This window comes from Strix uralensis, chromosome 3 (genome assembly GCF_047716275.1).
Source record: "Strix uralensis isolate ZFMK-TIS-50842 chromosome 3, bStrUra1, whole genome shotgun sequence".
In the NCBI taxonomy this organism is placed as follows: Eukaryota; Metazoa; Chordata; class Aves; order Strigiformes; family Strigidae; genus Strix; species Strix uralensis.
This window is the reverse complement of record NC_133974.1, coordinates 33,446,186-33,462,444: the sequence shown is the minus strand read 5'-3', so window position 1 is coordinate 33,462,444 and position 16,259 is coordinate 33,446,186. Positions and strand designations below refer to the sequence as shown.

The 16,259-nt window shown below is 38.9% G+C and overlaps 1 protein-coding gene across 1 annotated transcript in view; it reads right to left on the bottom strand.

The window, feature by feature from the left end:
• COL19A1 (collagen type XIX alpha 1 chain) overlaps positions 1-16,259 on the bottom strand; it is a 226,223-nt gene that overhangs the window by 7,871 nt on the left and 202,093 nt on the right. Inside the window, exons 47-52 of the mRNA XM_074861812.1 lie at positions 15,338-15,373; positions 15,138-15,182; positions 9,335-9,505; positions 8,345-8,411; positions 6,262-6,417; positions 228-305 (exon numbers count right to left, since the gene is read on the bottom strand). Coding sequence (XP_074717913.1) covers positions 228-305; positions 6,262-6,417; positions 8,345-8,411; positions 9,335-9,505; positions 15,138-15,182; positions 15,338-15,373 — 553 coding nt within the window. The remainder of the gene's footprint in view (positions 1-227; positions 306-6,261; positions 6,418-8,344; positions 8,412-9,334; positions 9,506-15,137; positions 15,183-15,337; positions 15,374-16,259) is intronic.

The following is a 16,259-nucleotide window of genomic DNA, read 5'->3' as shown; positions in this document are numbered from 1 at the left end:
ACAAAGTTAGAATTAGCAGAGTCCTCACCAGAGTGCATGCAGTGCCCTCCAATTCATCTCAGAGTCAGCGACATGCCAGCTCAGCCGCGAGAAGGCAGGTGGGTCTGACCTCACGCTACGGCCAAGCTCGGGAGGAAAGGCACGGGTGTAAAACTGGTGTGAAAACCAGGAGAAACCTCTGCTAATTAATAAATAACAATAGCAGAAATAAATCTGGAGACTTGTACCTGCAGGGCCGGGTGGTCCAGGGTTACCAGGCAGTCCAATTCCAGGCTCGCCTCTTTCCCCTTTCTGTCCTCTATAACCTACAGAATAAAGATATGAAAATAAGAGTGTCCCCTTTTACAAACAGTGATCTACCATATATCTTGTTGACAGGAAATTATCAACACAAATGTAATTGGGAAAACACATGCTCACTTCTTTTTCTGAGACTGGCATTTTTTCTGAGACAGCTCTTATGTTTATAAGTTCCTTCTGGAAAATACGTGCATTTCTAGCAGTAACCATTGCCTCATCTGCCAGAGGACTCTCACTATGTTCACTAGCCAGACCTTTCCCTGCGATTTTAAGTTACTTTCCTGAAGTTCCTCTAATAAAGAACCAAATGCTTATTCTGCTCCAGTGTTACCCATTTGATGATGTGATATAAAGCACCAACCCAAAGGTGTGACCAGCCCTTCTCTGATAGCCCACAAACTAAGCGAGACTTTGCCCTCTTCGCTCTACATAAAACTTTAAGTCTGCACTTTTGAGACTGTAAACCGGTAGTTGTATGCTTAGATATTCCCCTGTATGTGAGAGAAGATCTGTTTCCCCTCCAGCGTTACACAGCTGCCCTCATGTGGAATTAAGCATCTTTAGAGCTTGTGCAGATTTTGGGTTCTAGCATGCAAGGCCTACTTGGAGCCAAGTGGCTGTATATTGTCAACAAGGTGTGATTACTAATTATACTTTGAATATCTGTGTCCATTTTCTTCACAGGCCATAGCTTTGTATTTATCTAAATAGCTTCCATCTTCTCAGGTGCTGCAACTCATATCCAACCTCTTTTTCTTTTTCCTTGAACTGTTTGTAAAAAGTTTTATTAGTTGGAAACACTCTGTCTGTGCATCCTCGTGGCTATTGGTATAACATTTTGCTTAATATTTCAAGTTAAGAATCCATCTACAAATGTACCTTTTCTGTTTAGACAATGTTATTTATGGAGAACAGGGGATGAAGGCATTTTTAAAGGAACAAATGTGAAATCTGCCACAACCCCTTACTTTAAAAGGGATTATAAGGAAATCCTCTTCCCTCCCCAACACCTCAGACGTTGGCTTGTAAGGTGACATATGTTGAAGATTAATTTGGCAACTTCTGGTCCCATTTGGAATTAAATTTGTTCTGCATCAGGGACCAGTATATTTCTAGTGTTGTGTATGCCATACAATAAACTTCGTCTGGTAAAGAGCTGTAACTTAATCTGAATTAAGAGAAGAGTCACGGCTGACCAGTCAGCATAGTGGTATCAATCCACCCGGTGTCTCATGAAGATTAATGGGCACTGCCAGATGGATGGCAAAGGTTGTCTTGTCAGGGTACTGCGGTCTGTGGCAACACTGGTACTTTACAGGACAATCCAGAAGGAAACTACTGTAAGTGCTGCAGGTACCAATTCAGGGTTGTTCCGACAGACACAATGCAGTAGGAATGGTACACAGAGTATTCAAGCTTTCCGTTAAACACAAGCTCATTATACACTTCAGTAGAAAGTCTATTATCTGTTGCAATCATTCTAGGTTTCAAAACAGAGCATCAATTATCTTACTCTTCTCCGAGCACCCCAACAAGGAAATTACAGTGAGGCAAAAACATTAGAAAATGCATGCAGAGTGACATGCTTAACATAACGAAAGGAAATTAACTGTTTAAAAGCTCATAGAGAAATAAACTTAGTATTAACCATGCATTCTGGTCACCAAGTTGTGTTAAGCAGAATTGTACAAGGCATATACGCACACAAGCTATACAGACTCAGAAAAGGGTATATGCAGGTGTTTGTATTCAACTGTGAATCCTGATTTTGCTCTTTAATGACCATAGTAGTATTTATAACTACATGAGGTTGGTTTCCTCTGAAAATCTTGTGTAACGCAGAGTAGTTGCCACTGTTTGAGAAGCTCAATCAAAACCACAGATTTATTACATTTCCTATTTATTATATACATCCCTATGTTTCTTAATTTACAATAGACAGTTACAGTACAAGCCCAGTTATTTGTAATTTTACAAAGTAGTGCTGCCACTAATCATTTGCTTTGCATTTCTTTAGTTATGGGGAAAAGAGAGAAATCACATTTACCATATATCACATTTACAACCTTCATGATATTCATTAATGTAGGTATCTGAGACATCACAATTGACAAGGGACTGAGATAGACTGAAAGATTCTGTAAACATCACTGGAATTCAAGACAGTAAGGAAAAAAACCCCAACACAATAGGATAAAGCAGTCTGCCAATGCAAATATATGATCCAGGGCAGTGTAAACCGTTATTGGCTGTTTCTGAATACACTTGCAAAGGTGTAGTTTGTACACAGCGGCAGGTAAATTCTGTTGACACTGAAGTTTAACACAAAAACTCCCAGATTTCTTTTCTAAAAATAAGGCTTTATTTAACAGGGTGTAACCATATTGGTAAACAGGCCTATATGTAAACAATCCAAACAAAGTAATGTGTAATTCTGGCAGGAAAATATTTTTAATGAGGTATATTTTGCTCAGAAGTAGGGCCATGATTACACTTCTAGAGGATAATACCACCTCCTCTCTGAGCCTAAATTGACAAACTCACACACAGTCAAAGGAAAATATTACCATACACAAACATCAGATTTTGATTTATTGTTTCTAACGTAAAGGCACATATAAGATGCTGCCTATTTTTACTGGCAGAATTACAATTCCAGTAAGAGGTACCTGCTTAATTCACAAGACGACTGCTTTAGCAAAACCTTTCAATTGGGTTCCACAAGTTTTGTTGTGATTTCTGCAACCCAGAAGCTGTGGTATGTAAGCATGTACCCAACGTGGGTAATATGGTAAATGCTTGGTAGCAGTATGTAGCAAGTATGGGTTCAAACAGGTAAGCTTTCTTCTGCTCATAGGTGAGTGGTGATAGCTAAAATACAGCTCGGTTTGGTGCTCTCCACAAACATCACAGTCAGAAGTATCGCTACCACAGCACCCTCAGCTCTACTTAGAAATGACACAAGTTCTTGTCTATGAACTTGGAAGTAAAAAGTTCTCTCATTTAAACAGCTCCAAAAGGTGTTCCACCTATATCATGGAGACCCTCTTCCATCCGCATGAATAAAGCAGCACCTGAAACTAGCCTGTCAAGTATCTACAGAAGTCTGAGGTTCTTCAATACGAATATGAGGCAAACACATTACCACGACAGCGAACAATGAGACCAAAGTATCCACTGTGTTTTACTGTGCACTCAGTGGAGTTAATTGATCTAGATCCTCTAACACATGACAAGCTGACTGACTGTTTGCAAATGGATGACATTGCTATAGCTTGTCTATAAAGTCCTGAAATAAACTTCCTGCTTCTCTATGAGACATTAGCATCCTTTAAAACACATACAGAGTAAACAAGTTTCTCTGCTCCCCCTTAAGCTGATGCTGTACATTTCAGTGGTAACACTGCCTCACAGCATCAGCTTGCTGATGTATACGCCATAGGTTATTTTTTTTAAATGAAGACATATATATATATAAAAATCTTCCAATCACTATTATATGAAGTCTGTTTAAATACCAATTGCACGTTTCATAATTTAAGTTGCAATTCCTTGTTGTTCTTTGCTTGCATGCTATATTTTTATTGAGACCATCCTATAAAATCAAAATTATTTGTACCTGAACCACTGGGGAGTACCTGAGACACACTATGAGCACCCTTGCTGAAGGCCATCAGGTAAATTCTGGACTTCATTAGAAATGAATGACTCCATGCCCAAGAGTCTAGCAATTCCTTAAATACACTTTTTGAAGACCATGCCTACAGTTCCAAAAGTTATTATCTATGTTTTCTGCTTCTGGGACTAACCTCTACCCATTGTTTTGCTGTGCAGAAGGAGGCTCTGGTGGAACTCAGCCAGGTCCATATCAGACCAGTTCCCAGGGGAACTGGCACCACACCCAAGGCATATGGAGGGACTTGTGGAAAGCTGCAAGTTAAGTTAAGCACCTACTTGGACACACAGTGACCCTGCCTTTCCCTCTGGCTGGCTCTAGCAGGCTCTCTGCTCAGCATGCAGCATCACAAACAGGTTCTGGAGGTGTTCCTAGAGGTCCTGTTAATTGCTCTCCAAAAGTATCTACTTCTTTTCACTGGCTGTATGGGACAAGCAACTGTTTCACTCTGTCAGCCTGCATGTGTATGTAAACAGCAAAACCCTGGAGCTGGCAATTTGGGCTACACTCAAGTGAGAAATATAATAAGGAGTATCTGTCAGCCAATACCAAATGTGATTTATGACTTGGGCATACATGCAAACAGCATGCTACCTTGATGGTCTCAGCCACACATGCATGTAACATGCTTCTCCAGGAATTCTGGTATGCTATGCCTTTTATGGCTGAAAATAAGATGGAGTATGGAAGGACACTTTTTAATCTGCTCCGAGATTTAAATTGCTTTTTACTGTTGGCAAAACAATAACACACACAGGCATAACTGGGAAAGGCATGAAGGGTTTGTAAGTGTGCTTCTGTCATGGCACTACCCCTTACTCAGAGTGTTAAAAAGCAGGTGAGACAAATTTTTGGTTTTCTTTCCTTGAAAGTATAATTTCATATATCTTTTGATGTATCAGAGAAGTAAATGCTTCTCACTTATCTTACCTTTTACTAATCAAAAAAGAATATTGAGCATATCAGTAAAATAAATTGAAACCCTGTGTACATGGGGCACTACTTAAGAATAAGGCATGAAAAAGCAGCTTTATTTTTTTTTCAAGCATAGCTATCATCTTTACTCTTGATGCTCACTAGCTAGAAATGAAGCCTAGTACAACATTCCACTTTCCAGAAGCATCTGAGACTATCCACCACATACATCATCATTTGAACAATCTGGCACTGACATTGAAGTTGACTGTTTACAGTGATCTGAATATTTAGGTAATGATGAAGTCAGTGTTGTAAGATTCTAAGCCTTTTATTGCTTTTCTTGATCCTTTATTCTTGTTCTTCTTATTCTGAGCTCCTCACATTTTTCAAGCTTCTGTCAAGGGTTTGCGCTTAGCAATGTTAGTAAGTCTTTATTCTTCTGATAGCTTTAGGATCCACACATCTTCAGCTTTGCTCTCATGTTCTTCATTCCAGTCTGACTTGCTCTGACTCCAGAGCAGACCAAACTAACAAAAGATAATAAAGAACTACCTACAGATAAACTGCAAATTACATATTACCCACCAACAAAATATTTATTCATCAAAAAACTCTTTTTTCCTGTTGTTCTGTTCTCCTCTTCCTTTTAATCTCTGAGAGGCTGACTCTATAGTAGAGCACATCTACAGTGAGCCTGGATCCCTTGAAGCTAATTTTGCAGTGAAAGACAAGTTCAGTGAAATGAGAGTCCTATACTGTCCAAATGCATTGCAATGTACAAATTACAGTTTGGGGAACAGTGAAAAGCTGAGTACTCTGAAACTGATTTGTGAAGATAGATTACTTCACTGTAAGAAGAGTCCACGTGGTAATATTTCAGTTTTCACTGCTTCTTAAAGAATAATATTTGCCTTCATTTTTTCCTCCCCTGTGTTGTCTCAGGATTAGAGCTGAGAGCACTCAGACTTGGAGATGAAATTTTGTTTCTTAAGATGGTATCTCAATATAGAACAGGATCTAAATAGTTACATTAGAGTGTTGGCATGGTTTTCTTCCTTGTTAAAGTATTTTGGAGAAAAAAAAATAACCTGCTACGGTAGTCTAGATATCTGTCAGCTTTAGATATCTGTCAGTAATTAACTTTACCACTTATTAGAATAAAATGCACTGATTAGGAGTTTTTAATCAGTAAAATCCACACACTTACTATGGGTTAATATTTAGATCTAGACTGAAGAAATATAAGTACAGTTTTAAAAGTTAATCATTAGGAAGCTAGATAGGTAATCCTGGCTTATTTAAAATCATTAGCAAGTGTTTAAAGATTTCAAGATACAATTCATGGCAACATTTTTTTTAATTCCTACCTTGAATTCCACGTTCTCCTGGTGGCCCTGGCAAACCATCCTTTCCTGGTGGCCCTGGTAACCCATCTTTTCCTGGGGGCCCTGGTTTTCCATGAGCTTGAGAGGCAAGCATTGCAGCAGGCAGCTTCAGCTGGGACACAAACTGAGCCATCCTTTCTTCATGAACAAAGGACACAAGAAAAAGCAGGTAAGAAATCTGCTAGCAAAATATGGGAAAATAAAAAAGCCCCAGCTAAAGTAAGTTTCTGGAAAGAAGGCATTTAATTCTTCTAAAAGTCAAGGTACTAAATGCTCCCACAACTACTGAGGCCTTCAGTTCCAACTCAGACTCATGTCTGTCTTTACCCTTTGAAATAATCTGAACGAATTTGTATTCAGGTTTCTACTCCTACTGTCTTTTACTAATGTATTCCAGTATTTCAAATGACTTCTGACTCCTGTTCATGGAAGCACTTAAAATACATGAACACAGAATAATTAGTACTTAACACCCCTATGAAGGGCTACCTTATATGTTTGTAACTCATATTAAGTTGCAAAGTAGAGCTTAAATACCATGAACAGTTCTTGGAATATGCTGAAACCCTGAAAACAGTTGTGAAAAAACCTGTAAGTGCTCAGCAAACATTATTGATTGCAGAGATTTCAGCATGAACTCTTCATGCTGGTGGAATAAAGTGCACTTGGTAACTTTTCAGTGTTCCTTAGAGGTAGAAAAAATAGGTACTAACCTTGAATCTGTCTCATTTATACCAGATTAAAGAACTTAACTAAGCATTCCACAATTTAGCAGGTATTTACTGTGATGGAGTTTTAAGATTTAAGAAAAAAATTAGCATAAAGAGAAGAGTGAGCATTGAACAAAAAATAAGCAAGGTGATAAGAAAAAGGCAAAGTGAAACAAAGCCAAGAACAGAAGAACTGTGGGAACACTAGTGAGGTGTAGAAAATGGAATAGCTATAAAGAAAAAGCCCAGTATTCCCTGTAGGCAGGATACCTTTTAATACCTTCTTTTTATGAATAGACTAAATACTTGTTACCATTCCATCTGAATGGGAAAAGGAAGTAACTTCAGCCAACAAACTGCTCTTGAAATACATAGTATTGAACTCCTAAGGGGTAGCAGCCAGGGCAAGGGTGAAAACACACAAAATGATAGCCTTGTTATAAAGTGAAAAACTGCCTGAACAGTTTAAAAAGTCTCAAGATTTATATGATTTCTTTTATCCCTAAAAGACAAAACATTTTGTATCCACAAATATTAATGACAAAATAGCTAAGCATATTGCAGACATAAGAAATGCATTTTGCAACGGAAGAGAAGCTACTGTTAAGAGGTGTTCCAGCAGAATCTTGTTTCAGACACCTACCTGAGCCACAGGTTTTCAACCCTGACTAAGAAAATGCTGGGGAAGAAAAATATTTCCTTTTCAGAGTAAGAACACACCTAAGAAAGCTTATATAGTACAAAGGCCTTGGCTGAATCTGGTACTTGCCTAAAACTGTGCCAGAAGATGGTGGTCTGCAAGTGAGCTTTGGAGCTCAGCAGGGATGTTTGCTGAAAATGCACAGCGGTTTAGACCTGTATGACTGAAAGCTGTCAAGCCTTTCTCTCATTTAGAGAAGTCATCCACTAAGTGGCCAAAATAATTAGATATTTCTATTGTCTCCACTTGAATAAATCTCCAATGTCTTAATGATATATTGTAGACATGTATGTATCTGCAATAATATACTATATCTGTAATAATATATTATCTACAATAATATACTATACATATATGTATCTACAATGATACATACATATGTTTGCTATTACGATTTGGAGCAAACCTTTTAATGCTGTTCTCTTACGTAAGGAAATACTCTGGTTAACAGATACCATAACTTATAATTGTTTGAACATAATTATATTAAGTAGACTTAAACAACAGTTAAACAGCTACAGCAACAAGGCAGCTGCTAAGTTCAACATAAATTAGACGACATGTAAAGAAATGTATATAAAGGCTGTAGAGATGTAAAACATGTAGAAGAGAATTTAATATTCATCTTCAGTTGTATAATACTTCATTTTCTTACCTTCAAAAACCTTAAGAACTTCTTGTTTGATATATTTTTTAATTTCTTCAAGTGAAACTGTGTCAGCCTGATGAGGAAAAACAAGGTGATATGTATCAGAAGAAACATACAGAGGGCACTTTATGATGCTACAAAAATAAAAAAAATGCTGAAATTAGCATTAAAAATGTAAAGCTTTCATCAAAACTTAAATATTTTAATATATTTGTGTTATTTACTTAACTGCAGACTATTGTGAATACATTATATTATAAAGACCACTAATACCATGAAGTAGAAGAGGCACTCCCAATGTCAAGATGATCAGCAGGTTATGTGTATGGAAATTAATTTGCATGATATAGTAAGGATGTCCAGTGACACCACTATGCTTTATCTGCCTTCTGCATAGCATTTGCCAGCTTCTCACCCCCTCTAGCGACTGACAGCTTTGATGCGCAGCCGACAGCTAAAACTGATCACACGACCGATAACTTCACTGGATAAGTTTTTTAGCGCTCTACCCTATCTGACTGAGGGGAAAAGGAACCCATAACATGGACGTGTGCCTGTGCACACTTGGAGAGAATCCAAGATATCTACAACTGACAGGCAGCATTTCATTGTCTTTTTAAATGCTGATTTCCCTTTTATTGAGAATCATTTTTGTCTGCCTCCTTTTCTTTCTCTGTTGTAAAGACTTACACTTTAGCTCTTAAGCTGATGAAAAACTTGAAAATTAACAGTATTGAGTAGCCATATTAATTTGTCAGGAGCTAAAGAAATAAGTAATTGAACTTTATCCATAGCACATGCTTAAAAAACCCCCGAACTGCTTGATCACCTGGGAATATTTTTTCCAACTCTTAACTGAACACTGATATTAGCTCAGAGATCTCTTAGTTTTTCTGGTACTGTGGTATTGCTCATCTGAATTTCCACTGATCAGCATGTGCTACCTTCATGTTGTCTGAATTCACAAGCAACCAAAGAAAACTTGTATTTACTTACTGGAAACCCTGGGGGTCCTGGTGAACCTGGGGGACCTTGATGACCTGGTGATCCTGGGTAACCTCTGTCTCCTGGTGGCCCAACAGGGCCCACATCCCCCTTTTCTCCTGATGGGCCAGGTTTCCCTCGTTCACCTTGTGGACCTTTGTCACCTGGAATACCCTGATCTCCCTGTGTAAAATAAAAGCAGAAAGAAAACCACTGCACACAGTGGAACAAACTAGGAAAAGTCACCCAAGAATGCTAAAAAGAAAATTCTTCCCTGTTCAGAAATAGATTTTATGAGTCATGTAGGGAGGCTGATTTTACAGGCTAACCCTTGTCTCTGAAAACACAGCAAGTAACGTTTTGTTTTCTTACACTTTTAATGTTGAAGTCAATAACAAAAATAAATAGCTTGACTCTGTAACCCACTTTTCAAGGACAGAACTTCAGTGCAGAAAGTTTATAGCCCTTATACAAGGATCTAGAAATGTCAAATAAGGCATAGGTAGAATATAGGTGCTCAAATTCCCCCAGGCACAAGGCACCAGGCTTTTTTCTGTAACTTTCCCTAGAAGCCTAATATTTTATTTCTGCATGTACACAAAATTTCAGTTAATCAAAGAAACAACAAATACACAAATCCATTTATAACAAGTGAATTCCTTGCAAACAAAATAAATTGAAGGTCAATGTTCTGAAGAGCAACAGTTCCATCATGGCTAAGATGGCATTTAATTTTGTTTCTGAGGAATTAAATCTTTTAGAGTGACTTAATGTATTAGCCATTAGTTCGCTCAACTACAGCTGTGGAGCAGAGTGCCTCAAATCACACATTCAGATTGTTACTGAACAGCTGGCAGTTCTTAAGGGTCACTGACTGCTCTTGCTGCATCACTTAAGCTAATATTGGGCTCCACCATAAGCAGCAAACAGCACTAAGAATTGATTACAGTATTACTAGATAAATCCAGGATCTACATTTATGAAGGGTGAACGAATGGAAATAATTGCATTTTTAATCCACAGCAAGTGCTGGTGAACTGTATTCAGATCTGAAACATCACTGAATGATAAACCAATAAAAAGTGTAGTTATATTCTTATGTCATATGAATTTGAAATCCTAAGAATCTTAAGTCATAAATTTATGTGACATGTAAAGATTGAAAAAGAAAGGTAAGGATACAAGTAGGAGTTTGTATAACATTTATCACCTATCTATCCCCCAATCTGTATGATTTCCATTGAGTTAGAGCTGACTATAACTAAGCTTCACTGCAAAGACCACTGTTACTTGTGATCTTTTATTGCATTAACTGAAACCATAATGCATTCCCAGTTGGAGTTTAAATTGTCCTCAGTAAGAGTGCAGAGGCTCTGAACTCTGAAAGTCTACCACAACAACAAAAAAAAAAGTGTCAAAATCTGAGACTTTATCATCTCACACCTACAATTTTAACCTCTGCAGTGGATTGACCTTGTCTGACAGCCAGGTACCCACCCAGCCGCTCTCTCACTCCCCTTCCTCAACAAGACAGGGAAAGAAAATGAGATGAAAAGCTTGTGAGTCAAGATAAGGACAGGGAGATCACTCACCAATTACTGTCAGGGGAAAACAGACTGAACTTTTGGAAGATTAATTTAATTTACTGTGAATTAATAACAGAGCAGGATAATAAGACCTTCCCCTTGACCCACCCCCTTTCTTCCCAGGCTCAAGTTCACTTCTCACTCTTCAACTTCCTCCCCCCGAGTGGTGCAGGGGGATGGGGGCTGCAGTCAGTCCTTAACACTACATCTCTGCTGCTCCTTCCTTCCCACTTTCTTCTTCTGCTCCAGCGTGGGATCCTTCCTAGGGGATACAGTCCTTCACGAACTGCTCCAGTGTGGGTCCTTCCCATGGGCTGTAGTTCTTTAGGAATGGATTGCTTCAGTGTGGGTCCCCCATGGGACACATTTCTTGCCTGAAAACCTGCTCCTGTGTGGGGTCCTCTCCATGGACTGCAGGTCCTGCCAGGAGCCTGCTCCAGCATGGGCTCTCTATGGGCTGCAGCTTCCTTCATGCTCATCCACCTGCTCCGGTGTGGGGTCCTCCCTGGGCTGCAGGTGGAGATCTGCTCCTCCATTAACCTCCATGGGTGCAGGGGCACAGCTGCCTCACCATGGTCTGCACCACAGGCTGCAGGGGAATCTCTGCTCCGGTGCCTGGAGCACCTCCTGCCCCTCCTTCTTCACTGACCTTGGTGTCTGCAGAGTTGTTTCTCTCATGTTTTCTCACTCCTCTCTCCCAGCTGTTGCACAACATTTTTTACCTTTTCTATCACACAGGCAGTACTGTCACTGATGGGGTCAGCTTTGGCCAGCAGCAGGTCTGTCTTGGAGCTGGCTGGAATTGGCTCTCTTGGATGTGGGGGCAGCTCCTGGTGTCTTTTCACAGAGGCCACCCCTGCAGCCCCCATTACCAAACCCCTGCCACGTAAACCCAATACCATGTGTCAAACTACTAACATGGTCACATAGTCAGGGAAGTCAGTGTGACATGGAACAATCTCAGCAAGATTACATTTATTGTGTTTCTCTTAAAAGACCTATCCTGCCGATACTGCAGATGCCTGATTTCCAGCTTTCATTTCTGGGCATTAATACAATGGGCAAATCTCTAAATATGCAGCATATGAATGATTCCCAACAAACACAAGGCTAATATAGCTATTGGGTAGAAAAAAGACATAATACAATGTGATACCCAAAAGACACCTGTAACCCTTGTCAAGGACCCTCAAATTTTCAACAGTCAATGGGAGCAGGAAAGGGAGCGTATGTGCATTGGGGGAACTGGAAGAGTAATGTTCTGATGGAAGGGCTGTACCCTTCCAGGTTTCTATGAATTTTAAAATTTATAGGAAAAAGTGTTCTGTCCTGCATACAGCTATTGTATCAGGATGTGTATTGCAACACCTTGAGAAATTCATGGCAGAGGAAGGATTCTGACTGAGCAGCAGAACTTGTGTAGTCTGCAGGGAAGAAGCTCTTTCCTGGCCTTAACAAAGTTTCTCCATCCTACCTCCATCTCCTACTTCACTCACAGCAACCTGACACATAAAGTTGAAGAACAACCCCTGCTGTACCATGTGTTATTGCAAAACTTGAAAGAGGTATAGCCTTTAATATAATTTTCAGTTTACTTTTTTTGAGATTGAAATCCAGTATAGGGAGCCACTGAACACACCATTTTGTCTGATAGCACTTTAAAACGAGACAACCCACATGCATGCACCCACATGTATAAAAAAAGCTGAAGGTTACTGTACTTACAAGAAGCCTTCATTAAAGATATATTTAAAGCATAAATATACATATATAATTTCTCAGGTTTATAACCCTGCAGAGTAGGTATGGATAATTATTCTACTAGAAATAAAGAAAAATGCAGGTTTCTCTAACACCATGGTGCTATGGCAGTGAGAAGCTGATCCTGGAATTGCTTTTCTTCTAAATTATTCCCATTTTACAGGCAGCCAATGTGTAGGAGGCAGATCAAATACTATAGCCACTTTTCAAACAAGCATTTTTTCAACTGCCTCCAGTGTTTGTGTTTGGAAGAAACTCTTTGTAAAAAGTCATAAAACTAGGTCATATCTTCCTCCAGATTCCTCTTTAAACTCTCCTTCACTATTAATTGTACAAAAACACAGGGTAGGACATTTGCATTTTGCTGTCTCTGCCTACGGTGCTGATTTATTCAGTCCTCCTCCCTTCTAGCATCCTCTCATTTCTTGCATTTAATCTTGAACTAAATTCTGTGCAGAAGGAACTATTTTGCATGGGTTTCTACATGTACTAGTCCAGCAGGCTCCTGGTCTTTGATCAAGGTATGCAGATAATAGCAATAAATGAGCCAGGTACCAGTACTTTAATCTGCTGTTGAAATGACTTGACAGACATATTGGTATAAACCCCATGTTTTCCACTGGTTTGTCACACAGTTTATAAAGTAGTAATAACAGCAGTGTTTAGTCACTCAAAGTAGGATTATTTCAGCTCAGGTGACTTCTTCCTTCTTAAAATTGATTTTACAAGGATATACTTATATTAGACATGAAAACCTCAAGAGTTTTATTCTGTTCCTCCAATTTTGATGCTTCTCTTTTCTGTAATTGCAACAGCTGGTGTCAAACTGAATGAGTGTGCTGGTACAGCAGTAATAATAATGGCTACAAGAAAACCTTGACTTTGTGTTATTTTCTGTAATCATTGCAATCTCTCTCACAGATGCAGGTCTGTAATACCTGATCCAGAGGGAAAAAAAAATCAACTCCAACTCCCCTACTGATCTCTTATCCAAGATGCAGACTTCTGCTGTGTATGTTGTTGTTATTTCTTTGTAAGATCTCTCCTTGTTTTCAACGTTTTCTTTTCCTGCAGAATTGTAAGGAACAACTAACTGCCAGCTTTCTGAAAACTGTATTCAGATACTGCCTTAGGCATATTGTAACCTTCTTGTTATAAAAGGTTGTGAGAGATTTTGATTATCATTTGAGACAAAAATACTTCTTGAAATTGATTTATTTTTTAACATGTATCTATACATTTCTTTATATTTATATACGTGTGTGCATTTATTTATTTCTTTTACTCTGTACAGAGCGAGCTAGATCGTGACATGTTTGCCAGTGATCCCAGATGTGAGAGCAGATTCAGGCATCTGTCACCTCTCTGAGAGCAAGCATATATCCATATTTACATCTATAGCTACATGTACATGAGTGTATGTATGTACTCTGTCACCAATAAGACTGGAATAAATACACCCTCTTCTCTTACCCTGACGCTTCCCAGGATTCACTCTGATGAAGCAAGCTAAGGTTGTGTCTCTGTTTCTCACAGAATTTTTCAACATCCTCCTCCCTGTCAGTATGTTTCAAGGTCATGCACTTACAGGTCCAGCCTCCTCTTCTGGATGTATGTGTACAGTACTGTTTGCAGGGTATTCAGATAGGCTGACACTGAGAAGGTCAAGGTTGAGTGGTGTAATGCAGTACACAATAGATGGTACAATAAGAAGGTTTTTACTTTTTACTTTTGTCCTTAAAGGCAGAAACAGAACATTGCAAAATGTTAATTTTTGTAAGGGACAATTCATGTGATGGTCTCCTCAGTGTCATAAAGCAGCATTTCCTTTTCCAGATTACACAGGTGCTTTTCTGATTGATCAAATAAATGTGGTATCAATTGGATTAGGACATCAGGGCTTTAGCAACGTCACAACAGGAGCAGAGTATGTGCTAGGATTCCCTTTGCTCTAAAAAAATAGAGATAATCTCTCACCTTCTGTAATGATTCCTGCCCACCATGATCTTGTTACCATGAACAGAACTGTCTAAACATTTTGGGAAGCAGTAAGGCATTACATTGGCATTCCTGCTGCCTGAGTGTAACAAGCTTGTTTTATATAAAACATGGTTTGTGTGTGACATACAAAGATCCCAGGGATGATGCTGGGGTAAGCTTTATAGCTCTTGCAAAGTCCAACAGCATCACAACAGGATTAGCTACTTTCCAATTTTCAACCTATTGATCAATTTACGCTGTCCAGGCTAACTCTGTTAGAAAGTCTATAAAATGTGTTTTCTAAATGCAGAAGCCAATTCAATTCTAATTCCTTAAAGTGGTGTCTAGGACTAAACCTCTTAGTTGTCCAAGAGACTGTTGAAAGTTCACAGAGAATTAATTTCTTGGTTTTGCCTGGGAAATATGCACTGATGAGGTTCTTACATACTCAGTAAAAAGAAAAAAAATTATTGAAACAAGTAACTTACACGTTCTCCTTTGGGTCCTCTGTCTCCTGGTCTCCCCACAGCACCCTGAAAAATTGTTTTTGAAAAAAGATAAACATATTACTTAAAGCCTTTTTTGTATATTCATCTATTAGCAGAACTGAAAGCAACTGCCTAGGATTAACAGCTATGTTATCTGTGAAGAATAAAATATACTAGCATGCAAAAGCATGTTTTCCTACCGGAGGTCCTGGCAATCCATCTTTTCCATTGATTCCCTATAAAAAAACACAACCATTTTAAAATAAATATGCTTATGTATATGCATTTTAAAAATATAAAGCTCAACGTTTAGTGGTGGTTTCACTACGCATTCTGAAGCTGCAGGGGCAGCAGTGTGGTTACTATATAGAAATACTCACAAATAGTCTTGAGATGTGAAATAATAGAGCTCAGGGTGACACTGAACTGCAAGCATATTAAATTTGAGCTGAGAGCAGAGCAAAAATAATCTTTGGCATCAAGATGTGCATGAACTTTAATGAGCACACAACTTTCAATGACGAGTTATATGGAAATTCTGCAAATGTGGAATATGGACCCGTACATGCACTTTTCTAGTCCCAGATAGTCATCTAACCATATAATTCTAGATATTAGCCCTGATGATCTATTACCCTTCTGCTGTTACAGAGATTATGCCTTAATAGTAAGTGACCAGATCCATTCTTTGGTTGTTAGGACTTGTGGCACGGCACAGCTTCAGCCTTCTGGGCTAAACATATTTCCTTCCCAAAAGAGGGTGGTCTCACTCATACCACCTGCTGGAAACAGTCCCAGTCTCACGTTATCCCCCATACTGGAATGTGGCATTATCCGAGAGTCCTAGTTGGCATGGGCCAAAATGATGTCAGAGAGTATGTTAACAATTGCACAATGACAGATAATTGCAAGACAAATGCTCTGGCACAGTTTAATTTACTAGGATATACATGTATCTGCATATGCAGCAAAGTCACAGCTATTTCACTGAGTGAGAAAGAAAGACTTGCATCAGGAAAGACATCAGGAATATTTCCTTCCCTCTCATACTGCAAAGTGGAGTTTTGCACAAATGAGGCACCTTGGGCCAAGCTGCTGCTGAAGTTACAGAAATTGTCTCTT